General features: G+C 46.6%; 1 protein-coding gene across 18 annotated transcripts in view; it reads right to left on the reverse strand.

The window, feature by feature from the left end:
* The window catches only part of ptprfb (protein tyrosine phosphatase receptor type Fb), a 162,758-nt gene that overhangs the window by 85,994 nt on the left and 52,078 nt on the right, over positions 1-24,686 (reverse strand). For all 18 annotated transcript variants that reach the window (XM_047331775.1, XM_035633167.2, XM_047331773.1 and 15 more), the window contains 3 exons: positions 19,052-19,228; positions 7,816-7,961; positions 6,491-6,632 (listed from right to left, as the gene is read on the reverse strand). In XM_047331775.1, coding sequence (XP_047187731.1) covers positions 6,491-6,632; positions 7,816-7,961; positions 19,052-19,151 — 388 coding nt within the window. In that variant the 5' untranslated portion in view covers positions 19,152-19,228. Of the gene's footprint in view, positions 1-6,490; positions 6,633-7,815; positions 7,962-19,051; positions 19,229-24,686 lie in introns of those variants that run through there.

Raw genomic sequence — 24,686 nt, forward strand, 5'->3', positions numbered from 1 at the left:
GTGGATATTTATTTATTCTTTATATTAAACTATATCAAACTTAGTGTTGTTGTTATTGTTAAAAAAAAACCCCACATTTTCTTGCTAATTTTTATTACATGATAAGGGCTTTCAGGAAAACCCAATTTTATTCATGTTTATTCTGTTCTTCCTGTGCGTGTTGTCAAAAAGGAAGTCAAATAAAACACGCAGCAGCCCTGAGCACACCTACAACGTTTTTTTTTTCCTTCTTTTTTCGTGTCCTTGGAAGTAAGGATGTGGGGATGCAGCCTGGGTGGCCGGCGCAGTCATTTCACCCTGCCATATTGTGCGAGTCCTTGAGAGAAGCATTGCAAAGACAGATGCAGTTTGTATCTGTCAGCCCGGATATGATCGACGACGCCGGGCCTCCAGCCAGCAGATGGTGGGAGAAATTAAATCTGTGACACGGGCCGTCACAATGGTGCTCGCAAAGACAGCGTTTGTGGGGAAGCAGTGGCACACCTGTAGATTAGTGGTGGGAGAGTGTGTGTGTGTGTGTGTGTAGAAAAGGAAGTACGACCCTGAATGGTTCCGTGTGCATGCAAGTGTGTTCCTCTGTATTCCTTCTGCGTGCTTTGAGAAATAACAGCCCTGACCTAAAATGGCAGCCAAACCTGTTCGACCAACGCTGAACCCAAACCTCACCGCCTGACTCCAGCGTCATCAGCAACCTACAGCATTTAAAGTTAAACATGTTTTCTAACAGCATGAGGGAAAGCGCTATTGAAACGGCGGCATGAACATTGCAGAAAAGCCCACCAGCATTCCATGAGAGAGAGAGAGTGAAAAAAGTAATGTGGGGGAATAGCAGTTACACAACAGGCGTCATTTTCGGTCATTGTGGATGATTTGAATGGCGCAAAAGGAAAGGAGAGGATTAAGTTGTCGGAGGAGCAGGGCACAGTGTTAAATCATTCCCCTATACAGTAGCTTCTGTATGCATTTATCTGGCCTGGGAAGAGGAGCGGTGAGATTTCGGTGCTGTTTATCCAGCCGGGCTCGTTGTCCGCACTCGCCCGGCTCCTGAGATATTTATTACTGGCATTGTGTCGCAGTCATTTTCTGCCTATGCACCAGGGAGTGTAATGCATGTTAGAGCAAATGAAGGCCCCGTTCTAACCGGCGAGGCTGTAATCGGTTTCCCCATCACCGAACACAGGTCCAACGACTGTAAATACAGATTCGAAACTGAGATTCGATTTTTTTTTCTCTCTCAAAAAACTGACGCGTTTCCAACACTGCTGTATAATTATGTCCTCCGTTCCCATCTTGCAATCAGAGAGGCTTCATGGACTCACATGGCAGCTCACAAGGAGCTGTGTAACTCTGACGTGTGATGTCGGACATGTTTCCACCAGGCAAAGGGCAATTTTTTTTTTTTTTTCTGCCTTTGAATTTGTGCATATTTCTTGTCTGACCTTTTAAAGAAAGATATAACATTTTTTGAACATTAGCAGCTCAGAGAGGAGTTGCCGGGGAAAGAAATTCAAACAAGGTGCGGAGCTGGTCTGAAGGAGAACCTCTTAATTCACATTCAGAGAGCGAAGGTTTCCAGTAATGACGGGGGCTTTTGATCTGCTACCGTTAGATAACATTCCTCCCCGCTAGAGACGGGTCCGCTGTCTCCCAGAGGACGAGGGAAGGTTCTCCGGAGGAAGAGTCACAGGCTGCGCCTCGTTTCTCCTCCTATCGCAGGGTGTTCTGCAGTGAGTCGGTTTGACAATTTCATCTTTGTTTTTTTTTTTAGAGGAATTTTGATGGAGCTTCGGGGAAGAGAGGGAACCGGTTAAGATTTTTCACTTTCCTGGAGCTTGGTGGGAAATTTGATTATTACAAATGACTTGGCTGGAGTTAAGATTTTTCTGGCTTTCAACACTTGTTCTAAAAAACACAGTATCGTGAGCCATTTCGCTCTCATACCATAAAAGGGAAAACGGTTTCGTGTTTGTGTAGTTTTGTTTTCTCTGTGATATGTGACCTCCAACGTCCGTGTTGAATCCCCTCACTAAGAATCATGCTTATTTCTTTTTTCTTTTCACTTGGAAAAGATGACTTATTATTTCTGAGTTACTAGTCACAGTCTCCGTCGACGTTTCCCAGGACTTGTCAATGTTTCCGTTCCCTTGTTGCTGATAGTGGCCAATTAAAACGATGTACTTTTAAGGATTTCGCTTGAAGCTATTTGGAAAACCTGTCACTTTTCATATGTGCAAACAATCACTCTATTCACTGCACCACGGAGCCCCGTCAGTTATATCATCGCCATTAGTGTTGTGCAATGGTTCTGACACCAACTTAGTCATTTCCCGATCTGAGTCATTGCATTTTACATTTTTAAGCGCTCCTCATAAGTTAACGGCGATGAAAAATATGAGCCATTGCCTTGACATGGAGAAGTGGCAGCAGACTGGTTTTGAGACTGATGTTGTGAGCGGAGATGTCTTTTCTGGCCAGCAGTAGCTTATTTCATACATCACTGAGACAAGCACCATTTACCTGGACATTTACCGAGGCAGTTCAATTCGAGAGGGGCACTCAAGGTCAGAACATCGGCATCGTTACCCGAGTAATGACTCATTGTTCCCTCTGGTCATCTTGCTATACTACCTTACACAACGTCGCTCCTCCGTCCCCCTGTGTTTACCAAGGAGAGAAACACAGAGAGCAGATACAGGGGGCAGGAACACAGGGATGGAAAAAAAAAAAAAAGGTTGTAGAGCCAGGGAGGCAGAAATAGAAGTAAAAGAGAGGGGAAGAGAAACGGGCTCAGAAGACTGATGGTAACAATATTCCTCCATCACACATCGTACCTCCCCCTCTGGTCTCTGCATCGTCTGCATCATTATTTAACCATACAGGTCCGACCTGCACACGGCTGACTGACTGACTGACTGACTGACTGACTGACACTCTCTCGCTCGCTCGCTCGCTCGCTCGCACGCACGCACGCACGCACGCACGCACGCACGCACGCACGCACGCACGCACGCACGCACGCACGCACGCACGCACGCACGCACGCACGCACGCACGCACGCACGCACGCACGCACGCACGCACGCACACACACACACACACACACACACACACACACACACACACACACACACACACACACACACACACACACACACACACACACACACACACACGGTCAAGGCAGGATTGTACATTTGCTATGTACTCTTGCATGTAGAACGTTAAAGGAGCACACTTGTGCTTTTCACTCCACACACACACACACACACACACACACACGATGAAGAATTGCCGAGCTGACTTTGGGCCTGTATGTAAGTCTCGGTGGAGTGACCTCTCGGGGCGGGGGCGTGAGAACCGCCGCAAACAAAGAGCGGGGCTGTTACAGCGTGACAGAATTACAGATTGACTCGGGACTCATGACTGAGAAGGTGCAAAAGCCCAGAGTCAGCTGGTATATGAAAACAAGCCTTGGCTGGGTTTCACACAGGTGAGCTGCGGGTTAAACTATACAGTGTCCCACCTCTGATCATCTGCTCCGGTTAGGTAAAGAGAGAGGGAGAAGGGACCATTCATCACCGGCAGACATAACATCTTCTGAGGACCTCCATTCCAGAACAGGTCCAGGATGTCAAGCGTGTTTATTTATATACAACCGGGAATTTCTGTACACTCAGGAAGTGCCTTGTGACAGTGTGAAACATCATTGGATGAATCATTCATCACATTTTTTTTCAAAAGGTAAACCTTAGGTGGTGTTACATAACAAGTTAGCAAAAACTGACACGGAATCAACGGAGATGCATTAAATTATGACAAAAATCACAACGCGAACGATCCAGACACGAGAGTTTCTGAAACTTCTTTGGAGCCTGATGAGACTCAATGTAAAGCTGCACCAGTGTGACTGGCATAATCCATATTCTGTATGATTGGCATGGCAAAATAAGGAGCCAATAATCATAATTAATGTGCGACCTTCCTTTGCTCGGCTAAAACCTATAATCCAGATCGACTTAGCGGTGTAATGACTCCACCATTCTCACTGCATTCCTTGATGGGGGCGCTTAGCGTATTATGACAACTTCATGCGGATGCAAAATCACATGTACTTTAAGTCAAGGGGGGGTCTTTTTTTTCTTTTTTTTTTTTGAAAGACGGTTGAAAGTTTTTTTCAACCTTTATTTATTCAGAGAAGGCTGACAGGGATGTCGCATATTTTTCCGCAATCCTCAGCTTTTTAAAAAATGTTTATACTCAAGCACACCTGGAGAGCTACCTGGGGTTTCTCCGCCACTTCCTCCGGATTTCATCATTTGGTTCGTGATTCGGAGCTGCAGCACTCCTGACGTGACGCCGACTTCTCGAACCTCCGGGCCATCACGAGCCCATTAAGGAGGCGAATCGTTAGTCTCGGGCTGTTTGGTGCTGCCCCAGCGTTTTTCTTGTGTAGCGCTGCTGATATGAACTTGATGTATCGTCGGGTTACAAACAATTGTCTAAAAATAGAGCCGAGCCGCGTGCGTTGGTCTGTGCCTGTGTTTGAGTCAGTGAACATATAACACGCATGAATGTGAGTGTGTGTGTGTGTGTGTGTGTGGTTATACGTTCGTGAGGATGTGCGCATGCAAGAACACACTCTTAAGTTGCTCAGAACATCCTCGGGGTTCTGGGTGAATGGATTCAAGGGGCTGTTTTGATCAAATAGGATGTGAAGTTCTGTTCTCTTCCAGCCTCTGTATGAAAAACTAAAACAGAAACAATAAAAAAAATGACACACCAACTGAAAGGTTATTAAAATCCTCCAAAGGAGTGCTATATGTTTCTCATCTTCTGCTAATGAATCAATATCATCACAGTATGTTTCAAATATATTATATGTCAAATAACCCATATGGCTGATGGATATAGTTAAAACAATTCCAAATAATGACTTTTACAATCAAATCTGTTTCGAAGTAATTTTCGAACAACGATGGGAAGGAAAGATAAAAAAATAATAATATCGCGCTCGTAAGATTATCATTATTATCCGGTTTGTCGGGTTGTTTACTCGTAAACCCACAAAAAACAACCTGGCGTCGTCCTGTCACAGTCGCGGTCGGGATCTAACTTTGCCAAAGGGTTCAACAAGGACGAGGACTTCGCCAGGCGCTCGCTTACTTTGGCTGTCCGCCATGTCACCCTGAGCAGGTAGCGTGGAACTGGCGTGCCTGAGCTCGTGGGCTGAGAGCAGCTGTCCACAGTGTTGTGGTTTATTTTATGAGCCAACATTATTTTTGTTTTTGACGAACCAAAACAATGAGTTTAAAGTGGTGATGCACATAACAGAGAAAAGGATTTAAAACACAGCATTAGATATATGTGGGAACATTGTGAAAATGTCATTGTGAATTTAAAGACTGTATATTAACTGTACTTGCACGGACAGGTTTGCGGTCTGACCATGGTTAAAAGTTGGGTTTCCATCCCATGCTGAGTATATATACACGTGTGAGTGTATGTGTGTGTGTAGTACAGTAGTAAAAACATAATAACACATAATGAAAGTGTCCATCATACATGTCCATCACAGCCTTCCTCACGATAAAGTGCAAAAAAATAATATATATATATAAACTTTTCTTAACCCACAAAAGTCTCTTTGGGAAGATTACGCAAGGCCAGCCAGTGATATCATCAGAGAGAGAGAGGGGGGGGGGGGGTGTTCAATCTGGGGATGGAGAGGCTGTATTTGAGCGAGAGGGGATCTGCTTTAATGCCGGTGTAATGGCTATGGACAGCCTTAATCCTCCCGCTGGCGAGCTCCGGAGGTTCTTTTTTTCCCTCCAAAGTTTCTAATGAAATCAACTCCTGTGGCGACCGGTGCCCACATGACAAAATTACAATCAATTAACGTGGAAATTCCCGTGTGCGGCTCAGTGATTTGGAAGGCTGCGCGGGGAGAGGTGCAGTAGCCCTGTCCACACGAATCACACACATTAACTCATTACGGCTGAGATGAGGATGGAGGATGCCACGGATGCCAAAGTAGCCTGCAGGCGTGGAGGGGGAGTCCTATATATTCCTATAAAAACACTCACTGAGTAAGGAAGTAGGATTATAGCCACGAAATGGCACGTTTTGTGCAGTAGACTTCCTGCAGGTGACTTGGATTCCAGGTCACATGTTTGCTGCATTGCTAAATATACATAAAGAAATTGCATTCCTTGCTTTTTTTTCTCAGCTTGTGGAGTTTACATTAAGATATATCTGCTCCTCTGCGACACTGTCAATACGAGAGATCCTTAGAGTTCACCAATGTTTATGTACGCATTATTAAGGCAAACACCGATGTTTGCTCGGGATGTAGTGAAATGAAACCAAAAAAACAGCAGCAGCAGCAGGAAATGAAGGAGCAAGAGAAAAGAGTGAGACAGAAAGCCAGATGGGGGAGGGGGGGGGGGGGGGAACTGAGTGGGAATGAAACATAAAAAAAGACTTATCTTACCTTCAAGCACTGTGAGCTTAGCGCTGGTGTTGATCTCGCCAGCGCTGTTGGTGGCTGTGCACTCGTAAATGGCTTCATCTCGGTGTGTGCGCAGTGGCTGGATCCGCAGCACGGAGCCCGAACCGTCATCAAACTCAATCACCTAGGAGAACCAGAGCCAAGCAAAATGGCAGAATGGTTATTTTGGGGGTCTCGTTCTTTTTCTTCTTTTCCACGTATATCGCTTCACCGCGACATTGTGAATAACCAACATCTATTTCTACTGCCGGGAGACGGTTTCTGTTTCAAATCTGGAACCCAGATTAACGTTTTGTCTGTGTGTCAGCTTTTCCAATTGATCCAAAAGCCAGTTCTTGTTTTTTTCATAATTCCCAAATAGTTATGTTAAAAAATACAAGGGATAATCAATCATGGTGAGTGGAAACACATAACCACATGAGACTGTTACAAACCAGGCAGGGTGTTAGCAGCCATTAGCCAGTACACACGGGAACCAGAACAACTGGTCACAAGATCTGCCTGATCTAAAACAGTATTGGCACACAACAGAACCACAACAAGGATCGTACCCGGGAAAAACTAAACCAGGAGCATAAACCTGCACAAAGAGACCCCCAGCTACCATGGCTACATGACATGACAGAGGAAACACTGGCCAGGAACAGTGTGAGGTCCCACCTTCTCTTCCTTTGGGTTCAAAAGAGGAGGGGGGAGGGAATACATCAAGTAATACATCAAGGGGATGGCCAGAGATGGTTGAAGGGGGAGGACGAGGCTGTGAAAAGATTGAGAGGGATGAAGTGGACTATATGAATCAAGGTGGGAGGAGACCAGAGCCGGCCTTAGCCTGTATAGGGCCCTAAGCACCCTACTGCCTTCTCCATCGCCTGTCTGTTTGTATGGTGCCCGTAGTTACATTGACCTCTGACAGAGGCTGCGGGAATTGATTAAACCGGTATTAGCTTGCCGGCCCGTTAACGTAAGATGGCGTTTTTTGTAGGATTTCCCAATGCCATAATACAACATGTCATATGCCCCCCTGGTGGCCACGGCCCTGGAGGAGACTGCAGGGAAGTGAAGCCTGCCTCGTCTTGCTCAGAGAAGAGAGGAGTTGGTGTGATGCTCGATAACAGGGCAGTTGTGGCCCACGCCTGTAATAGTTGGTCACATGAGTTGTGTTTGTGCCTGCCTGTATTTATTTATTTGAGACATGTGGGTGTGTGTGTGTGTGTGTGTGTGTGTGTGTGTGTGTGTGTGTGTGTGTGTGTGTGTGTGCGTGCGCGCGGGAGTGTTCAGAGATCTGAGAGTCACGCATGAGTGCTCACCTCAAAGCGCTGGGAGCTGACTTTCTTGCCTTTCTTCATCCAGGTGATCCTGGGTTTGGGCTCCCCAGCGGCCTGGCACACAAACGATGCGACTCCGCCCGAGATACCCGTCTGGTCCTCCGGGGATTTGACGAAACTCGGCAAGGCTGTGAAGAAAAGAGGGGGAAGAGGGAATTAGAGGAGGATAAAAGAAAGGAAAAAAAACAGGAGGGAGGGAAACAAGTCAATGACGGGGAAAGGGAGGGGAAGAGGTGAAGGTGATGTTAGTGCCTGTGTCACGTCAGGCATGTAAAGCTCCACACGGAGGTGACAATGAGGGAACCCACGGAGGTGCAGTTGTTTTGTACACCTGCAGCTCAGTCACCCAGGGAAAACCCTTTGGTCTTTGTTCTCCAACCTGTCACTGTGTCACGCTGCATTTCATCAGATCACTGGAAGTATGAAACAGCAATAAGGCAGCGAGATGCTGACATTTGGGGAGTCCACCGGGTTATTTGGCATTTCAACAGGATGTCCTAAAATCCAAAGAAGGCTTCCACCGTGTTTAGATCCTGAAATGTCTTTGAATGTGTGTTTATGACAACACAGTGCATTACCTTGGAGAGCACCTCCAGCCGTGGCTCCTGTGTTTACCTTCGGGGTGTTTCCGCCGAGCACCACGCCCGACGTCTACTGTTTCGCAGGACAATGCACTGCGTGTTTTGGGCGACGGCCTGTCTCAGTTGACATGATGCTACAGTGAGCACGCCATCGCGCCGCCAATGCTTTGCGGCCGCCGTGCTCTATGTGCTTTATTCACAACCTCAGATGTGCATAACACGCGGCTGGCTCCAAAAAAACATAACTGGCTGTCCCGATTGCCAGCTCTGTCAGCTTGTGCTTCATCTCCAGAGTCATTAAAGTGGGAGGCGGGAAACACCTAACCCGCAGTTATGACGAGCAGACCGCCCCGTGGAGACACGCACCAACGGCTGAATCATTATGCTGTGTACACAAGAGGGGACGGCAGCCGTCCCTCGCTGAGCACACGCTGGGGAAAATCCGGCGATGGCTGCCACCATTCTTCCCTTTTTTTCTTCTTTTTTTTTTTTATGTCCTCTAATATAACATTGGGTGGAGGTGGGGTGTCGGGTCAATATCTAGTTAGCACAACATTGCACCAGGTTCTGGTACAGATGAGACTGTTAGTGAGCACATTCTCCGGCTCTGCCCGTTACATTATCGCCCTCTGGCCCCACTCGGCTGCAGAGAGGGAGGTGGCGGCGGCCGTCGTTGCTCTAGGGCGTCTCTGAAGAGGGGCTTTTCTTTGGGAAATGAAACAGTGTACAGTTAAAGGGTGGATGCGGGCGGTGAGTCGAGCTGTTTGCTCGTACATAACAGTTTGATTATTTGCTGCTGTACAAGCAGAACTAGATCTGTTTACAAGTAAGTACACTACAGGATCACGTATGCTGCTTTTACGTACGAAAAGAGATCAATGCATCCACTAGGGGGCAGCGCAGGGTCAAGAGTTTTCTCGAGTACCACGAACAAAGCGACGGTGGACGAGGTTCCGATGATGCGCATCGTGAGAAAGAGGCAAAAGCGGCAGCGTTGTAAACGTCGGTGCTGGCGACGTTTGTAGTTTCTTTCCGACTCGCCAAACTCTTGGTTCGACCATTGTGGAAGTTTCTTCCTCGTGCCCTCTCCGTCCATCTGGGTATACTTATCTAAAATCGAGCTTACATACACAGTCTAGCAACCATATTTTTTTTTGGCAGTTGTCTCAATACTTAAGACAAATTAATCGCAAACTCAAGTCTCTGGCGAGGTTGATTGTCACGAGCGATTTGAGATTAACATTACAGATAACCGCGGGGACGCACCGAGAGACGTCAGGTATTATTTATTCTCAGAATAATCTTGTTTCATGAGTTTAAGTCACTGTCAAATAACTGTCACCTGTGCACAACGGATTAAAGCTAATAGGGTCTTTTAAAACCGGTCATGATGAGCTAACCGCGACAAACAAAAATACTATCAAATCCACAGCATTCCACATAACAACGATAAGTTGAAGTACATTGGAGCCAGTTACGTTTGCTGAGCAATGCACAGTAATCCAACACACTCATCCATCCATCTGTGACCTGTGACCCCGTCCATTGTCCCTAATCCCACCTGACATTTGTATGATATTTCAGCCCTAATTCTGCAGCGACGAGATTTAGACTGACGAGTAATAAATCCTTTTCTACGGCATCCGAGTGTGACCGGGGCAGGCGGCAGCAGGGCTAATGATTCAGGCCTGATAAGCTCTTAAGGAGTGTGTGCGTGTGCCTGAGCATGCATCAGTGCATGGATGGATGGTGAGCTGGAATCCTCGATCGCTGATTATCAGCGTTGCGACTTCCAGACGTTCCTGCGAACATCTGCCCATGGCAGTTGTGTTTCAGTTGATGAGAGGTCTTTTCACTGCGGCGACACGAAGGAGGATCAAGCGCCATTAAAACCGTTCCTCGGCACATGCGTCAAATAAAAAAGGATGCAAAAAAAGTACTGCGAAAAAAAACATTTAGGTGAGGAAAAACACTGGATGTTAGAAATGGGAAGGATTTTGAGGATGAGCGGGGGGGAAAGGGACTCTTGTTTAATCCTTTTCGATAGTTGACCTTTAACTCTTAAGGCGCAACTGGCAAATCGTAAGCTGTCCAATGCTAGCACAGGACTCGCCATTCATCAAGTCGCAAAATCTCAAAGGTCTGCGGTGACCCCCAGACCCCCGGACTTATGGACAGGGTTGATGATGTCCTGACACAATTGAGAGAAAGGGCAGGGGAATTTATTTTTGGCCTTGCGAGTTTGCCGCGTTCCTCCATCGGCGTGCCGCCACCGGTGGGCGAGGATGCTGAGCCGCTCGGTTTGTCACTTCTTTTCTTAGAGAGACAAAATCCAGACGCGGCCCTTTTATTCCTCTGCCTGTGTCCCATTTTCCTGGCTGTCAGGCAGTTGTCACAAAGAAAACAATGGCAGGGACGAGGTGGAAAACACATAAGCCTACCTATGCAAATCCCTCTCCCTGCCTCCGACTGCGAGCTTTGAGCTGCGCTCGTTCGCGGCTTTGATACGTCACATTCAAACCCCCCGTCTTGACACGCGAGGCTCCGACGCACGCTCTCCTCTCCCTGGCAGAGTGTAGAAAGTGCTGCCACAAACTGTCAGGGCCCCGTGTTGGCTGCAAGGTTATCGATTCATGAATGCCTCGTATTAATTTATTCACACTAACCAGATGAAGGCGTCGCTCTAATTACAGCAGCTATCAACTAAACCGCGTTATCGTCATCAAATTCAAGGCAGATAAACTTATCTGGATTACGACTCAATCAATCAACACTACTGGTTTTAATTAACAAATGAATGCACCAGAGATCAAAAAAGTGATCAACATGCAAAACAGAGCTGTTGTACACAAAGAGCAGCGGGGCCGCTGGTGTTGAAAACAAGAAACAAACGCCTTTCTCTCCTTTTTTTTTTAAACTGGAGCAAAAAGGCTTTCATGTTCAAACTAATGAGTGAAATAAATGATTTAATCTGAGCAAAAACAATACACGCCAGCAAAGAAACCCAACAATGTTCTGGGAGTAATAAGGTGTTTCTTGTACGCTACTGATCCTGACAGAGTCCGATGATCAAACTAATTATAGAGTTATTAGGGGAATTAATTCAAACCCCTTTAATGCTTAATGTTTAAATAAAGTAAGACAGAGTGCTACAGAGGGTTTAGCCTTTGTGCTGCAGCGCGAGCATGCTGCGGGGGTGTCATCACACATCACATGTATGCATACGTGTGCCCCGTTGAGGGGAAACAGGTCCGCATAGATTCGGGTTCAGGCGGCGCTGGGCTGGTGGCTGCTCCGCGTGTGGGGTTAAACGGCTTCTCTCCGTTAACCTGATGCCTTCAGCGGTATCTCTGGAGTTGCAGGTCATCAGAGAGTCGAACGGTACCGGGGATTCCCCAAAAACTCCCCGTGTTGCTACAGGTCTTGTTTTTATCTCCAGACAGACACAGACACAGACACTAGACCAGACTAGACAGATGATCAGGAACAACTGTCGCGGTACAGTACACGGTAAATGACTTTGTCAAGGACAAATGTGCAAGGCGTCGTGACCACATTGAACTCAATCGCGAATGCAACGGCGTTGTCGGTCCCCATACGGCTGCGTGGGCGGGAAAAACACATAACCACGAGGGACTGCTTCGAACCAGCGCGGGAGCTTGCAGCCATTGGCCAGCAGACACGCACGAATCAGGCGTCGCCTCACTCCTCGGCTGCGGACGTTACTCAAGACGCGACGTGAAAGGAGACGAGACCAACCGAAAAGCGAGCAAACACAATAGTGCGGCTTCACGGATGGTTAACCTCTTCTTCTATTTACTTTCTACGTCTATTCTTCTTCGTTTTATTCTTTTCGTTTGGACCCACACAAATTAGAGGAGTATGGGATTGTGATACACACATTTGTGTGTGTGTGTGTGTGTGTATGTGTGTGTTTGGGCCTCGCAGCAAGGCTTGTAAAAAAATGCAGAGACAGCAGGGGGACTCGTGCAAATAGCTCTTGTGCGGCTCACAATTAGTGTATTCCCAAGCCCGCCGCAGTGCCCAGAGAGAGCTACCGTGCGAGTGTAGAGTATCAGGGATCGATACACACGACGCAGAGGGAAAACCATTAATTCTTATTAATAATGGATTAGCAGGTTATCGTTTTTCATGAGGCAACACTTAGTGGGGAATTTGTCTGATGGCATCAGCGCTGGTTGTTTTAATGGAACACTTCCATTAACGCCCTTTTCAGGCCATTAGCATGCAACTTGTTTGCAATTAATTCCATATAAAGCCGCCTGCCCTGCAAGTTATGTACCCCGCTAAAGTCAACGGCTCCTCAGGCTGTTTGTTTAAAACCAATGAACGCCGCGTTCGCTATCTGCACTTGTGTTTTTACACCGAGGAGCGTTGTCACTGTTATTTGTTCTCCGAGAGACACACGCACATCGCGTGCGCGCTACAATGTTTTGTGCGGCGACCCAAGGACTGAATAATACGAGGGAGGGTTTCCCGTAATCGTCGTTTTTCCAGGTCAAGGTGATTTATTTTTTACCATCCGGTTTTTGAATTTTTAATCTCTCGAATCTGTTAAATTGATATCGCCTTATAAAGAGTCGTAAAGAGCGGTGTGGCCCATTCACCGCAGTCCATCAACTCCTCCGACTCGTCTCGTGCTGAGTCACTCACACCGAGCTGTTGGCCTCGCTGCGAACCAGCTGAGCGTTCACTGCGTGACGGGATGGTGACGCAGCATAAAAGTTTTTTAGGAGGCCCGAAGACTCAAGACATTGGACTAAATGTTTGACGTCTCATCGGAACTTCCGTGAAACTGAAAGAGCGATGTGATTTATCATCCCTGACATACTGTACCTCAGACAAAATGTCTCAACCTGTAGAGGAGATAGGGAAGGGGGAGGGGAATAAAAAGGAAAACATGAAACTTTCAATACCCCCTAGACCACAAAGACGCGCTTTCTATCAGGCCTTCTGTGAATTATTCAGGACAGTGGCGGAGAACAGGAACTCTAAGTGCAATTACCCTTCACTCCTCTCTCTTCCCAGTGTGAGCAACATTAATGTAATGGCTTTCATCTTCTCAAGCCGATTATGAAAGAGGGAGGCATCTCTAAAGTCTGCACTCGCCCTCTCTTCTCCTCTGTCAGTCAATATATGACATCTGTTGGGGGTAAAAGGGAAGAAGAAGAAGAAGAAGAAGAAGAAGAAGAAAACACCACTGTGTGCTTTTGGTGACCGATGCCCGGGGTGGGCATTTAGAGCAACTGTTTAAAGAACATGCAAGGATAAACGCTCCTCTGTGTACTGTCTGGTGGTGGGGATGTGGGTGTTCCCGGTATCACACGATTGGGAGTCGGAAGGTTTCATATTACCTGCGGTATTTAAGCTGGCGCCTTACCCAGATCTATTCAAAGATGACTCACTACCTGTGGCTGCTTTCAGCCCACCTCCTTCCTTGAGGGAAAGTTTTAACAGCCTTTTTAGATGAAGGCAGACACTGTGTTGTCTTTGTTAGACTCTCTTAAGGTGAAATGACTACTCTTGTTGTACCGATGTATGCTGAGAAATATACAGCTCCATGCTGTTTTGAAAGTGTGGTAATAAAATGAGGGCAAACTAAAGTTTATGTTTTACAGGTTCCTTTTTTCGCGACGTGAACGCCATAATTGCCTGCTGGCTGGAGCGAGACCCACCATAGCATTAACTGAAAACAACTGCTGTCAAGTCTGAAATACAGTGTGGGCAATGCAAATGTGAAAATGCACAAAACCACTACCTGTCCCCAGTGAAAACACTCGTTATGAGGTACTGCATGTGGCCCTAACCTACAAGACAGGCCTGTGCTGCAGTGCTCATCTGCATAACCCTGCGGCCACATCACCTCCGATGTTCACCTGGCTCACTTGATGAAATGTTCTCATTTGCGCCGCCGTGATACTTAGTGGGGTTTTTTGTTTTGTTTTTTTTCCCCATTTAGAAACTGAAGGACGACTGACTGCTGCATTTGAAGGCATGTGTGGGCGGGAGACAGAGTGTCAGGCCGGGGACACTCGCATGCGAAACAAAATACGGCGACGAGGGAAAAGAACACTTTAAATGCAGCTTGAATATGTAATAAGGCACATATAATATAATAAGGCACATGGTGTGACACCTCTAGAATGGAAATCCAAAACTGCTCTGCAAAGCTGCGGTGGGAGTATGAAGGGAAGACTCGGGCAACTGGCGGGGCGCTTTGTTAATTGTGCCGGGAAAGTCCAATGGTCACCTCGGCTCGGACCCTGACATTAATAAAAAACAGTGTGGGGAAAATGTTAAGTGTGCTAAGTGATCCCGGGAGGGGGGGCGGGTTAGAGTCTAAGCTTCTGAGATGCCTCTCAGCTTCTCAGCGGCTCCCATTTTGGGGTTGGCTCATCATCCATCACCACGCACCCCCTCGTGACCCCACTAACCTCATTAATTTGCCTCCCCTTGATTGCCCCTCCCTCGGAGGCCACAAAGAACCCCTACCATTGTTCTCATCGCCTCACCCACGCAGCCCAGAGGTCTTAAGTAATTCAACTCTCTGCAAGGCAGAATTGAGGAGGAAATTAAATCATGTTACTGTAGGGACATGAAGCGGCAATGAAAGTCGAGCTTTACGGGCGCCAACAGGCTCTTTGTTGCTTCCCCCACGATTTAGCATCTTTGAAAAGTTAAGGTGACCATTTATCCATGAAATACAGGAGATGCCACTGGAGACCAGACTACGTTTCATTCTGCTCCGTGTCCTCGGGCTGTTTTGGGTTGAGTCAACTGCCTTTAAATGTACCTCAGAGGATTCGCCAAAAGTAAACCATACATGGGTGTGCGGTTCCAATAAGCCACTGGATTCTGTCCTGTTTAATTCTCCGAGCGGAGTCTAATCACTGATCGGGATGTGTATGAGCATTCTTTTAATTTGTATCTCCCCGACACAAATTAAATCTGCATCGCTTCTTCAAAAGCTGCGTTAATTCCGGATTATTTCCGATCCATATACCCTTAGATTAATTGAGAATGAAATAAGCAGTAGGTGATAACGGGCAGTGAGGAACTGAGGCGTCTTTTGTCAATGAAGACGTCACTGTGATTAAAAAAAAAAGTCTTTCTCCATCTGCTCTTCTCAGGAATGACACCACCGGCGGTTCCGGTCGTCCGGTGGCGCTGCTGAATCCGGGACGCGGCCGAGGGGTTTGGGTGACTGCCTCTGGCCCTGCCACCGCGCTCCCTAATTAAACTATTAATCTCACATCATTAATCTCCGCTGACCCTTCCCTCCCTCCGTTCTGACACTGCTGCACCCGGCTTATGAAAACAACTTCCCATCAAATCTCTCCAGCCTCTGAATTGCATTCCTCCAAAGCATTATCTTGCAGATGTATTTCGCACATATATATTGCTTTCTGCCCCTGCGTCCACAGAGCACATTTTCTTTTGTTTAGCTCTATCTCCACCTCGGCCTCCTTTTCGGTGTGTGTGTGTGTGTGTGTGTGTGTGTGTGTTTGTGTGTGTGTGTGTGTGTGTGTATGTGGACCACAGCTGTGTGCTAACTGTATTACTCTTCAAGTGCCTCTCCAAGGTGGATATGGTTACTTTTAATTAAAAAAGAATCAATTTCTATCCCTGTCAGTTTTTGAACTGGGTGACCATATGGACACTTAAAAATACAATCCAATTTGCAGCCATGGGGTCCCCCACCCCCCAGCCCCACTGTCTGCCCACCCCTTGTCCAAACCACTTTGGCACTTCCATCACATCAGTCCAGTGTAGTAGCTTTAGAAATTGCCAAATCAATCCATGAACAGTGTTTTATAGGTTCTTGTAGTACATGGCAGTTTGGGGGGATTTAGGAGTTTTTAAAGCACTTTTTTGCTCTTAGGATTCTGGTGATGTATGTTTTATTAGCTTTTTTGGGGGATATTTCTGTCTAAAGCCATGTATATTTAGCACAGCAGCCCTATGGGACGCCTCTTAGTGGTCTCACGATTGGACAATAAAGAAACACAACGGCGGCGATATTGTCTACAGAACGGACAAAGTGCCGTTATTCTCTTGGTCGTGCATGTGGGAACACAAATAAGATGCTAAAAGAGCATCGTATGACACGGTGGTGTGATATATATATATATATATATATATTTAAAAAAGTCACTTTAAAGTTGAGAAGGCTTTCGTGGCCTTGTTGCACCTAACACAAAAAAGCCGCCCCGAGATTATAACATGAGAGGAGACACATACATCAAAAGCTTATTAAAGCCAGTGAAATAACTCACAATGACAGCACTACAAAAAGATAACCATTTCATTTAAGTGCTGGGTATGTGTGACTTTGGGACTGACCTTGTGGGGCCAGTGGTCTATTGTGTACGAGGAGGCTGTATAGAGCGCTGGTTGATTAAGCCTAGCTCCCGGGGGATCGATGAGACGTCTGCGATCAGCACTCCAAGTAATCACACTATTCTGTACTGACTTAATGACGATACGAGATGGATGATGTCACAGAGCATCCCGGATGGCGCGCGTGGCGTACGTACTGTATGTGCGTGGTGCTAAATCATGATGCATTGTTCCATCTACAGTTTGAATGTAAGGACATGGCCCAACTTGGCTGTCACGTTTGCCATCTGCGGCTGCTTTGCCTGCTCAACAGTTTTTCGACGGGAGAGACAAGGACACCAGGCTGACACGTGTAATCAGAGCCTCGCCAGGCTCAATCCGCCCATGATATCTGTCTGGTGTCTGCCCTGTAATACAGGACATCCAAACCAGAACTATCAAGTTCACATAACTAAGTTGCATACAAATTACAGACACCAAATGCACACAACCCTGCCATTATCGGTGGGTGTTATTTTTGCACCCCAACTGTCTTATTTTAATTCTATGTCTGTTTGCTTTACAGGCAGACTGCTTTTGGTAATAGCAGGTCTCCGACTTTTCCAATGTGTGCTTTCATTAAGCTACAACCATAGGTTAACCTCGGACCAAAGCCAGGCTTTTCTTACAAGCTAGTATATCTTTTATCTGCCACTTAGGGTGAAATTACATCTTTTCTTCTGCCCCTTACTCACATATCAGTGTTATGGTGGATCCTTAATAAATAATGTGCTTGCGCCAGCTTGTCACAACAGAATATCTGTATAGCTGTACGCTTGGTTCTGTGTTTTTAATGCGTATATGATTACTGAAATTAGAGACTGGGGAAATCTTGCTCTCATGGTGGCTGAGAAGCCTAGAGACTAGGGTTTTTTTTATGTAGATACTGTAAAACGTTGTCACCATAAGCCCATTGTTCAAAGACTGGACACAAAAAGATTGTTCCAAAACAAGCTTGGCCCAGTAATGTTCAGCTGTGTGCGCATCTTTAAATCTGGCAAATGGTGTGTACTGTATATTCAACATGTCCTGAAGCCATGAAATACTATAGAGACAGCCCTTTCTAAAAATGTAAATAACATCAGTATTTTCTTAATAATTGACGTTGCATAAAGGTATCTGCAAAATATAGATTCAAGACAGCACAACAGCAGCACAGCTTAGTAATCAAGGTCGCAACCAAACTCTGGCATTGTGCATTCCACAGACTCAGCAATATTAAATATTATCCTGGCACCGTCGATGCCCCTGACATTATCTTATTTCTCGATTATGTCTCAATGCTGTTGAATCAATTTGTTCAACACACAGCGAAACGCATCACCAATCGAATATATGCTACTGTATGTTAAGACTAGGGATGAATTCAGTGCAGTGGGTCACATTTTTCAGTCTTACTTGACCAACACGTCTCCAGTCAAGGTCCGATTTGGTTCAACCCCCTCACGAGCAGAGCGGAAACAGTCTCGCCTCGCCACACGTACAAAGACAGGAGTGCAAAACATTTGTGCAAGGTCAAGGTCACACTTAAACTGTGCAAAAATCCAGACACGCCGCAAGAGACAGAAAAATGATAAGACAGGGCTGGGCGAGAGGAGGCAAAGGGGACAGGAAAACAGATCCTACCGGACCCAGTTATGAAAGGACAGGGCAGTTGGCGTGGCCGGGTGGAGGAATGGGAGGGGGGAGGGGAATAATTGAATTACAGTGGCCCTATGACGGCACTTTAGGTGAGGTCATGTGTTGAATTAATTCTGTCCCTGACCCCCGTCTTTGGCAGGGCAGAGCCTCTTGACTACCCCCGGGACCCGAAGGCACAGCGATGGTGAGACATCTTTCCGAGAGCCTCCATCCGGCCCAAAGCGTCATTCACATTGACAGCCAGGCACAGAGGCCGACGGAGCTCCACCGTGTGCACTGTACACTTATTTTTAGAGCACACGCTAATGCCCTCCACACTTGGGGGCATGCGTTGGACGAGGAAGTATTTTGACTGAAGTTACTACGCTGCTCTCCGTAAAATATCCAAACTGTTATGTGAAGTGACACAGTGGAGTGGGTTAAATTCGGCTTTCAAACACACGTGTCGGTCCCGTTTCGAAAGGAACATGTTTCAAAGTGTGTCACTTTCCTCTATGGCTGAATGAGGGGCTAAACTGCTCCGACTGTCAGAACACTTTGGAGGTGAAATGAGGCGAAAGCCAGGTCGGACTTTCCGGGAGGATGAGGTTACTTACTGTCCGCCACAGAGGAAAACACCATGCAGCCGAGGAGAATCAGGAACAGCAACGCCCCTCTGGGCAGGAGGGGCACTGCCGGGTGAATGTGAGGCACCATGTTCCGAGTTGGCACCGCTCCCTCCTCAGTCCCCCTTGCGCGACGCGTCCCACTCTGACAGGATCAAAGACTAACACCTGGGAGAGCAAACACAGGCAGAACAGGAGCACAGGAACATTAGTATTCAGACTCGCCGCGTATTTGCATATATTTGAATGAACATAATAACACGGTAAAGCGGGGGAAAAAAAACAACAAATCAAAAAGGCGAGTCGCAAAGCAGCACCAAAGGAGACGGAAATTCTGTATACTTGTAAGAAAACAACAGCGCACAACAACTGGGGGATCTTTGGTCGGGACAAACAAGGCACCCACTAACCACAACAGAATCCTGCTCGGGGCAGAGGAAAATACAAGTGGAGCGAATGTAACACGCAGAACTACATCGGCAGAAGAGTTGGGGGGGGGGGGGGGGGAGAAACGCAGAGCGGCGCTGCAGAGAGGAAATCATGGGAAGAAATAATAAGAACAAAAGGGCAGGTCGGGACACGGGATTAAGCTCCTCAGCCATCCTCTCCCAGTGAGGATCAGCCCAAACCCCAGAGGACATCCTAAACATCGGTCCCCAGGGAGCGCCGCCCACTTAGTGTTCCCCCATTAAGAAATTGGAACTGTGTCTTCCAGATGGGCTCAAATCTACAAAGTGCCGTGATGATCTCATTGAACGACAACACGCGTGCATACGTTAAACAAAAAAACAACCGACATTTAGCATGTCCCACGTCCCGGGGGACCGCCACGACAGGTCGACAAAGGAAGCAGCAGGTGTGACACAAATGAACCATAACTGACCCAGCCATAAAGCGGAGAGCACCTCTCCGTCTTTTTTAAGTAGTAGGTGGAGACAGAAAAAACAAAGGGCCGTCCATCTCAACAAACGGCAGCCGCACTGAGTCTTTGTCTTTTGAGGAATTAGATTTAGCGAAGGAAATGACTAAGCCAACTGATAAGATTCAGATGGATGACCTTAAGTTTGTTACAGCCTGCGGTTCGGACGTCTGATGCTGTTATAGACCGAGTGACTGTGTATCCCCACAAATTGAGCTAACAGAATTTCTTATCCCCACTCCCCATTGCCCGTGGCCATCTGCGATGAGTAATCATAACTGTGACGCAGGCCACAATATGGTAAGGATAGAGATCTGTCTTTTGATGGAATTAAAGCGGTATCTCCAGAAGACCCTCCGAAAGAGAGAAGACGCGAAATGAGAAAAGTTTGAAAAGTTTTAAAGCAACCCCTACTTTTGTCTTCAAGGGCTCGCCGAGAACGATTCTGTACAAAGCTTTCACAAGAGGCCAATTGGACTGGAATTGAGGACTTTCTCGGCCCGTCCGTTCGGTCTCGCTGCCCAGTTTGCGGCGGTGACGGAACAATGCTGATATTTGTGAAAGGAGAGAGAGGGGCGCTCGCACTGTGGAAATATCTTGAGGCTTGCTGGGTGGCCGGTCAGCTTGAGTCTATTCAATTGGGCCAAATAAGTTAGGGTGTCAGGAACACAATGCCTCCAGTATCTTGTGGGAAAAAAAACAACCTTTCCATTCTTAAGGTGGTGAGCAGCCCATTACTCACATGGCGTTTTCAATGCACATGTAAGACAAGTGACACACACACACACACACACACACACACACACACACACACACACACACACACACACACACACACACACACACACACACACACACACACACACACACACACACACACACGCACACACACACACACACACACACACACACACACACACACACACACCTCTTCGACCACCCTCTTTGTGAAACAAAAGAGAACCACTCTTGAGTTCCTCGGGAAACTAAATCTTGAAGGTGCTTCACGTGGGCTTTTCTACGCCGCGGAACATTGTTCCTTGCCGGTAGCAGGTGGTGGCGGTGGTCGCTTGCTATTAGCTTCAGCCGTCGCCGCGTTTTCGCGGGACAAGAGGTTACGACGCCCTACCCGCCCCCCCCCCACCCCCGAGCAGCGCTGCGTCTCTGGTGACTCACTTGGCGACATGTGCCGGGGCTGGGAGGCTGGCATGCTTACTTGGACAGAATAGAAAGAAGTGATGGAAACAGGAGCAGAGTGAACACTGGTGTTGCTTTGTGCCGCTGGGCGAGCAAAGATATGAGACTGAACTGACAGTGTTCCTGCAAGTTTACCACTGCTAATGCTCAACCCTAACCCTAACCCACGTACGGTAAATTAACAAACACACAATATACTCAACAAGAAAAATATACTTCAAACAAAAAGGTGAGATAACATAAACAAATACACACAAAAAAAAATATATATATATATAATAATGATACTAATTTGCAAATCATATATCACAGTTCACAGGTTGATAGGTACAATAATGACAAGTAAAGTAAATTGTGTTAGAGGAGAACATAATATCACATGTTTATCCACTTTGGAAGCACATGAGAGAAGAAACAGAAGGAAAGAAAGAAAGAAAGAAAGAAAGAAAGAAAGGGGGGAAAATGTTTATGTTACATATAACAATGGTTTTCTCCATTTCATATATTTCATCCACCAGATCTTTCCATCGGTGATTAATTACCTCGTCATCTTTCCACCAGTTTCTTGTTCTATGTTTAACATATGGACCCTTTAAGCACCTTAACCTCTTCTGACAAGTCACTTGGCAGAGGAAGAGACCGGCATGGGGAAGTAAAATGATAGGACGAATTCCTCTGCTTGCCAGTTGCAGACAGGTACCATTCATTGTCGGTGAGCTCATCACCACCGTCTCATACTCGCAGGAATGTTCCCCGAGGCTTTCAAGTCTGCGGCGCCAATTTCCAATGAAACAAACCCTGCATCTAATGAATCTCCAAGCAAGTGTGTGTGCAGCCAACATCCTCTCCGTTGTCACTGAGAAGTTCAAGCTGTGGTATTATCAATCTGCATTATGCTCGTCCCCTGCATTTTAGAATTTCGAGAAAAATGCTGCATTTGTGGCTCTTCACCTTCGCTGGTAATGAGAGCGCAGCTCATTGTCGGTGCGTTAAGCCGTGGAAGCCTGCAGAAGAAGAAGTGTATGCACAAACACGCTGCTCATGGTGCCAAAGAACCGGATCACACCCCGATTCCGCAACCGGATTCAAACATCATTTAGGCCTCCTTTTTTATTCCACATTAAAAAAAAAAAACCCCAAGTTAGCTCCGAAAAATGAACACAACTCGCGTCAAGTTTGTTGGCTGGCAATTTTGTTTTTGACACTCATTCTGGTGTGTGCCAGCGCGGCGTTGGTTCACGTCGGTGGGCAGATAGAGTGAGTGAGGCTGATGGAGTTGGCCACTTGCCGTGCTCCAAACCCTTGGCGTCGGAGGGATATCTTTCACAGCAGCTGCCAGAGAGCGGGAGATGCTTTTCATCTTCAATGAAACAAATTCCTCGAGCGAGGATTTTATTCTTTATTTATTTAGCTACTTATTCAGCTCGGTGCCTCCCAGCTGCACACAAACACTGTGGGACAATGCTTGCCCCCGTGTGCATTTGTGTTCTGGCGGAGGCGCTGGTGAGAGAGGGGAACGGGGCATCGACGTGGAAACATTGCAGTGTGAGCCGCGATCTGGGCAAGTGGCTCAGGACACAGGAAGACACTGTTTGCCAGTAGGTGGGAGAGCGAGAGACAAACAGTAAGAAGACTTAGGGGTGGATGTCTGCCCTTGAAAAGTTGCATGTGTATACTTATGTTGAGTAAATGATTCAATTCTGAAGCCTGGTTTTTGAGTGTGAGAGTAAGAGAGGAGAGAGAGTGTGTGTGTGTGTGTGTGTGTGTGTGTGTGTGTGTGTGTGTGTGTGTGTGTGTGTGTGTGTGTGTGTATGTGTATGTGCGTGTGCGTGTGTGTGTGTGTGCGCGCGCGCGTGCTAGACCTGCATAATTATGGCTGAAATGATCGTCCAGATTATTTGACCAGAAACTGAGATCCTAATTAAAAATTAGTCAGGATGAATTCAGGAGCTAAATCATTTTTACAGCTCCAGTGGATGATCTAAATTAATAGTTTGAAACTGCAGCGCAACATCTGACCTAACATCTCAATTAGCACGCCACGAGATGTACCAAAGATCTGCATATTGTCACCATTTTTGAACAATTGGACCGACATTTCCTTTTTGTTCGCCATTTTCTGCCAGACTTTAGACTTAGCACAAGTTGAAAAAAAGTTAATGAAAATGTTATTTTTTTTCATATATTGAGAATGCGGACACAATTAGAGGACTACACATTGAGGGAAAGTCAAAGATGTGTTAGATCCTTCCATCTCATCATCACTTAGGACATGGATCTGTATTGAAGAAACAAAGGGGGAGGATGAGTTTAATACATTTGAGCCTGCAGCTTCCTGGGCTGGTTAACTGCTGTTAAGGAACAGCTATTCACAACAGCCCCGCTGAATTCATTACTGTGAATAACTCCACAGAGTTTGAGATGTAGGCGGCGTTTCAGAGGTCTGCAACCAGGCTAAAAACAATTTATGGTGCAGAACTGGGTTTTCAGTCCAATTTGTCAAGATGTCAAGATCATATATATCCTATACACACACACACACACACACATATGTGGAGAGCGGTGGCAACATTTTATCTTACCACAAAGACACTGTGGAAGAGAAGAGGAGGTCATTAAACTGATACAGAAACGGAAATAACCCTAAATGACCATTCACTCATGAGGGCAGCCGCTCTCTAAGTCCTTTAAGAAGAGGCTTTGGAGTCTCTAGTGTCTGGGGAGTTCTCAGTATAACATACACACACTATATATATAGATATATATATCTATATATAGATATATATATATATATCTATATATATAGATATATATATTTATATATAGATATATAGATATATCTATATATATATATATACTGTATAATAGGTAGAAGACAAAGAGGTTTAGTGAAGTAATTAAGGGGGGGGGGGAATTGGAACGTGAACATCTCAGAAGGTAGACTGGTGGAGGATAAAGGAGTTTTTGTGGTGAGCATAACAGAAAATACACACCTATGGCGTTTACTTGTTTGCCACGCACATGCCTGGTGCCTGTCATTCAAGCTGTAACAAGTGTGTGCGTGGCAAGGGAGTGGCCACCCATACAGAGGTAGTAGTGTGCAAACAATGCGAGACAGAGCGACACGGAGAGCACGCACAGGCCGAGTAAACACCACCATTACACTAACTGCAGGTAGCATCTCCGCTCTCCACAGTTTCCATCCCTCCTACTCGCGTTCGCTCCCTTTCTCCGTCTCCATGTAATGGGTCGTCCTGAGCGCGGGGCGGTGGGACAGCTGAGATATATGGCCGGCAGCGTGGGGAGCTAATCACGGCCATCTCTGGAGGTGATAAACCCGGACCAGAGAGGTTTGTGTTGGCACAGCCTGCAACGGCTCCATAAACACAGTTACAAGCTGAATTTCGACAGCAGTGTTTTGGCCCTTGATTAGTTTTCCATGCCCTGGAAGGCGCACCCTCACACGTCTGTGCACCCTTGTTTTACCTCAGCGGCAAACACACACAGCAC

The sequence above is a fragment of the Scophthalmus maximus genome, chromosome 5 (genome assembly GCF_022379125.1).
Source record: "Scophthalmus maximus strain ysfricsl-2021 chromosome 5, ASM2237912v1, whole genome shotgun sequence".
NCBI classification, from domain to species: domain Eukaryota; kingdom Metazoa; phylum Chordata; class Actinopteri; order Pleuronectiformes; family Scophthalmidae; genus Scophthalmus; species Scophthalmus maximus.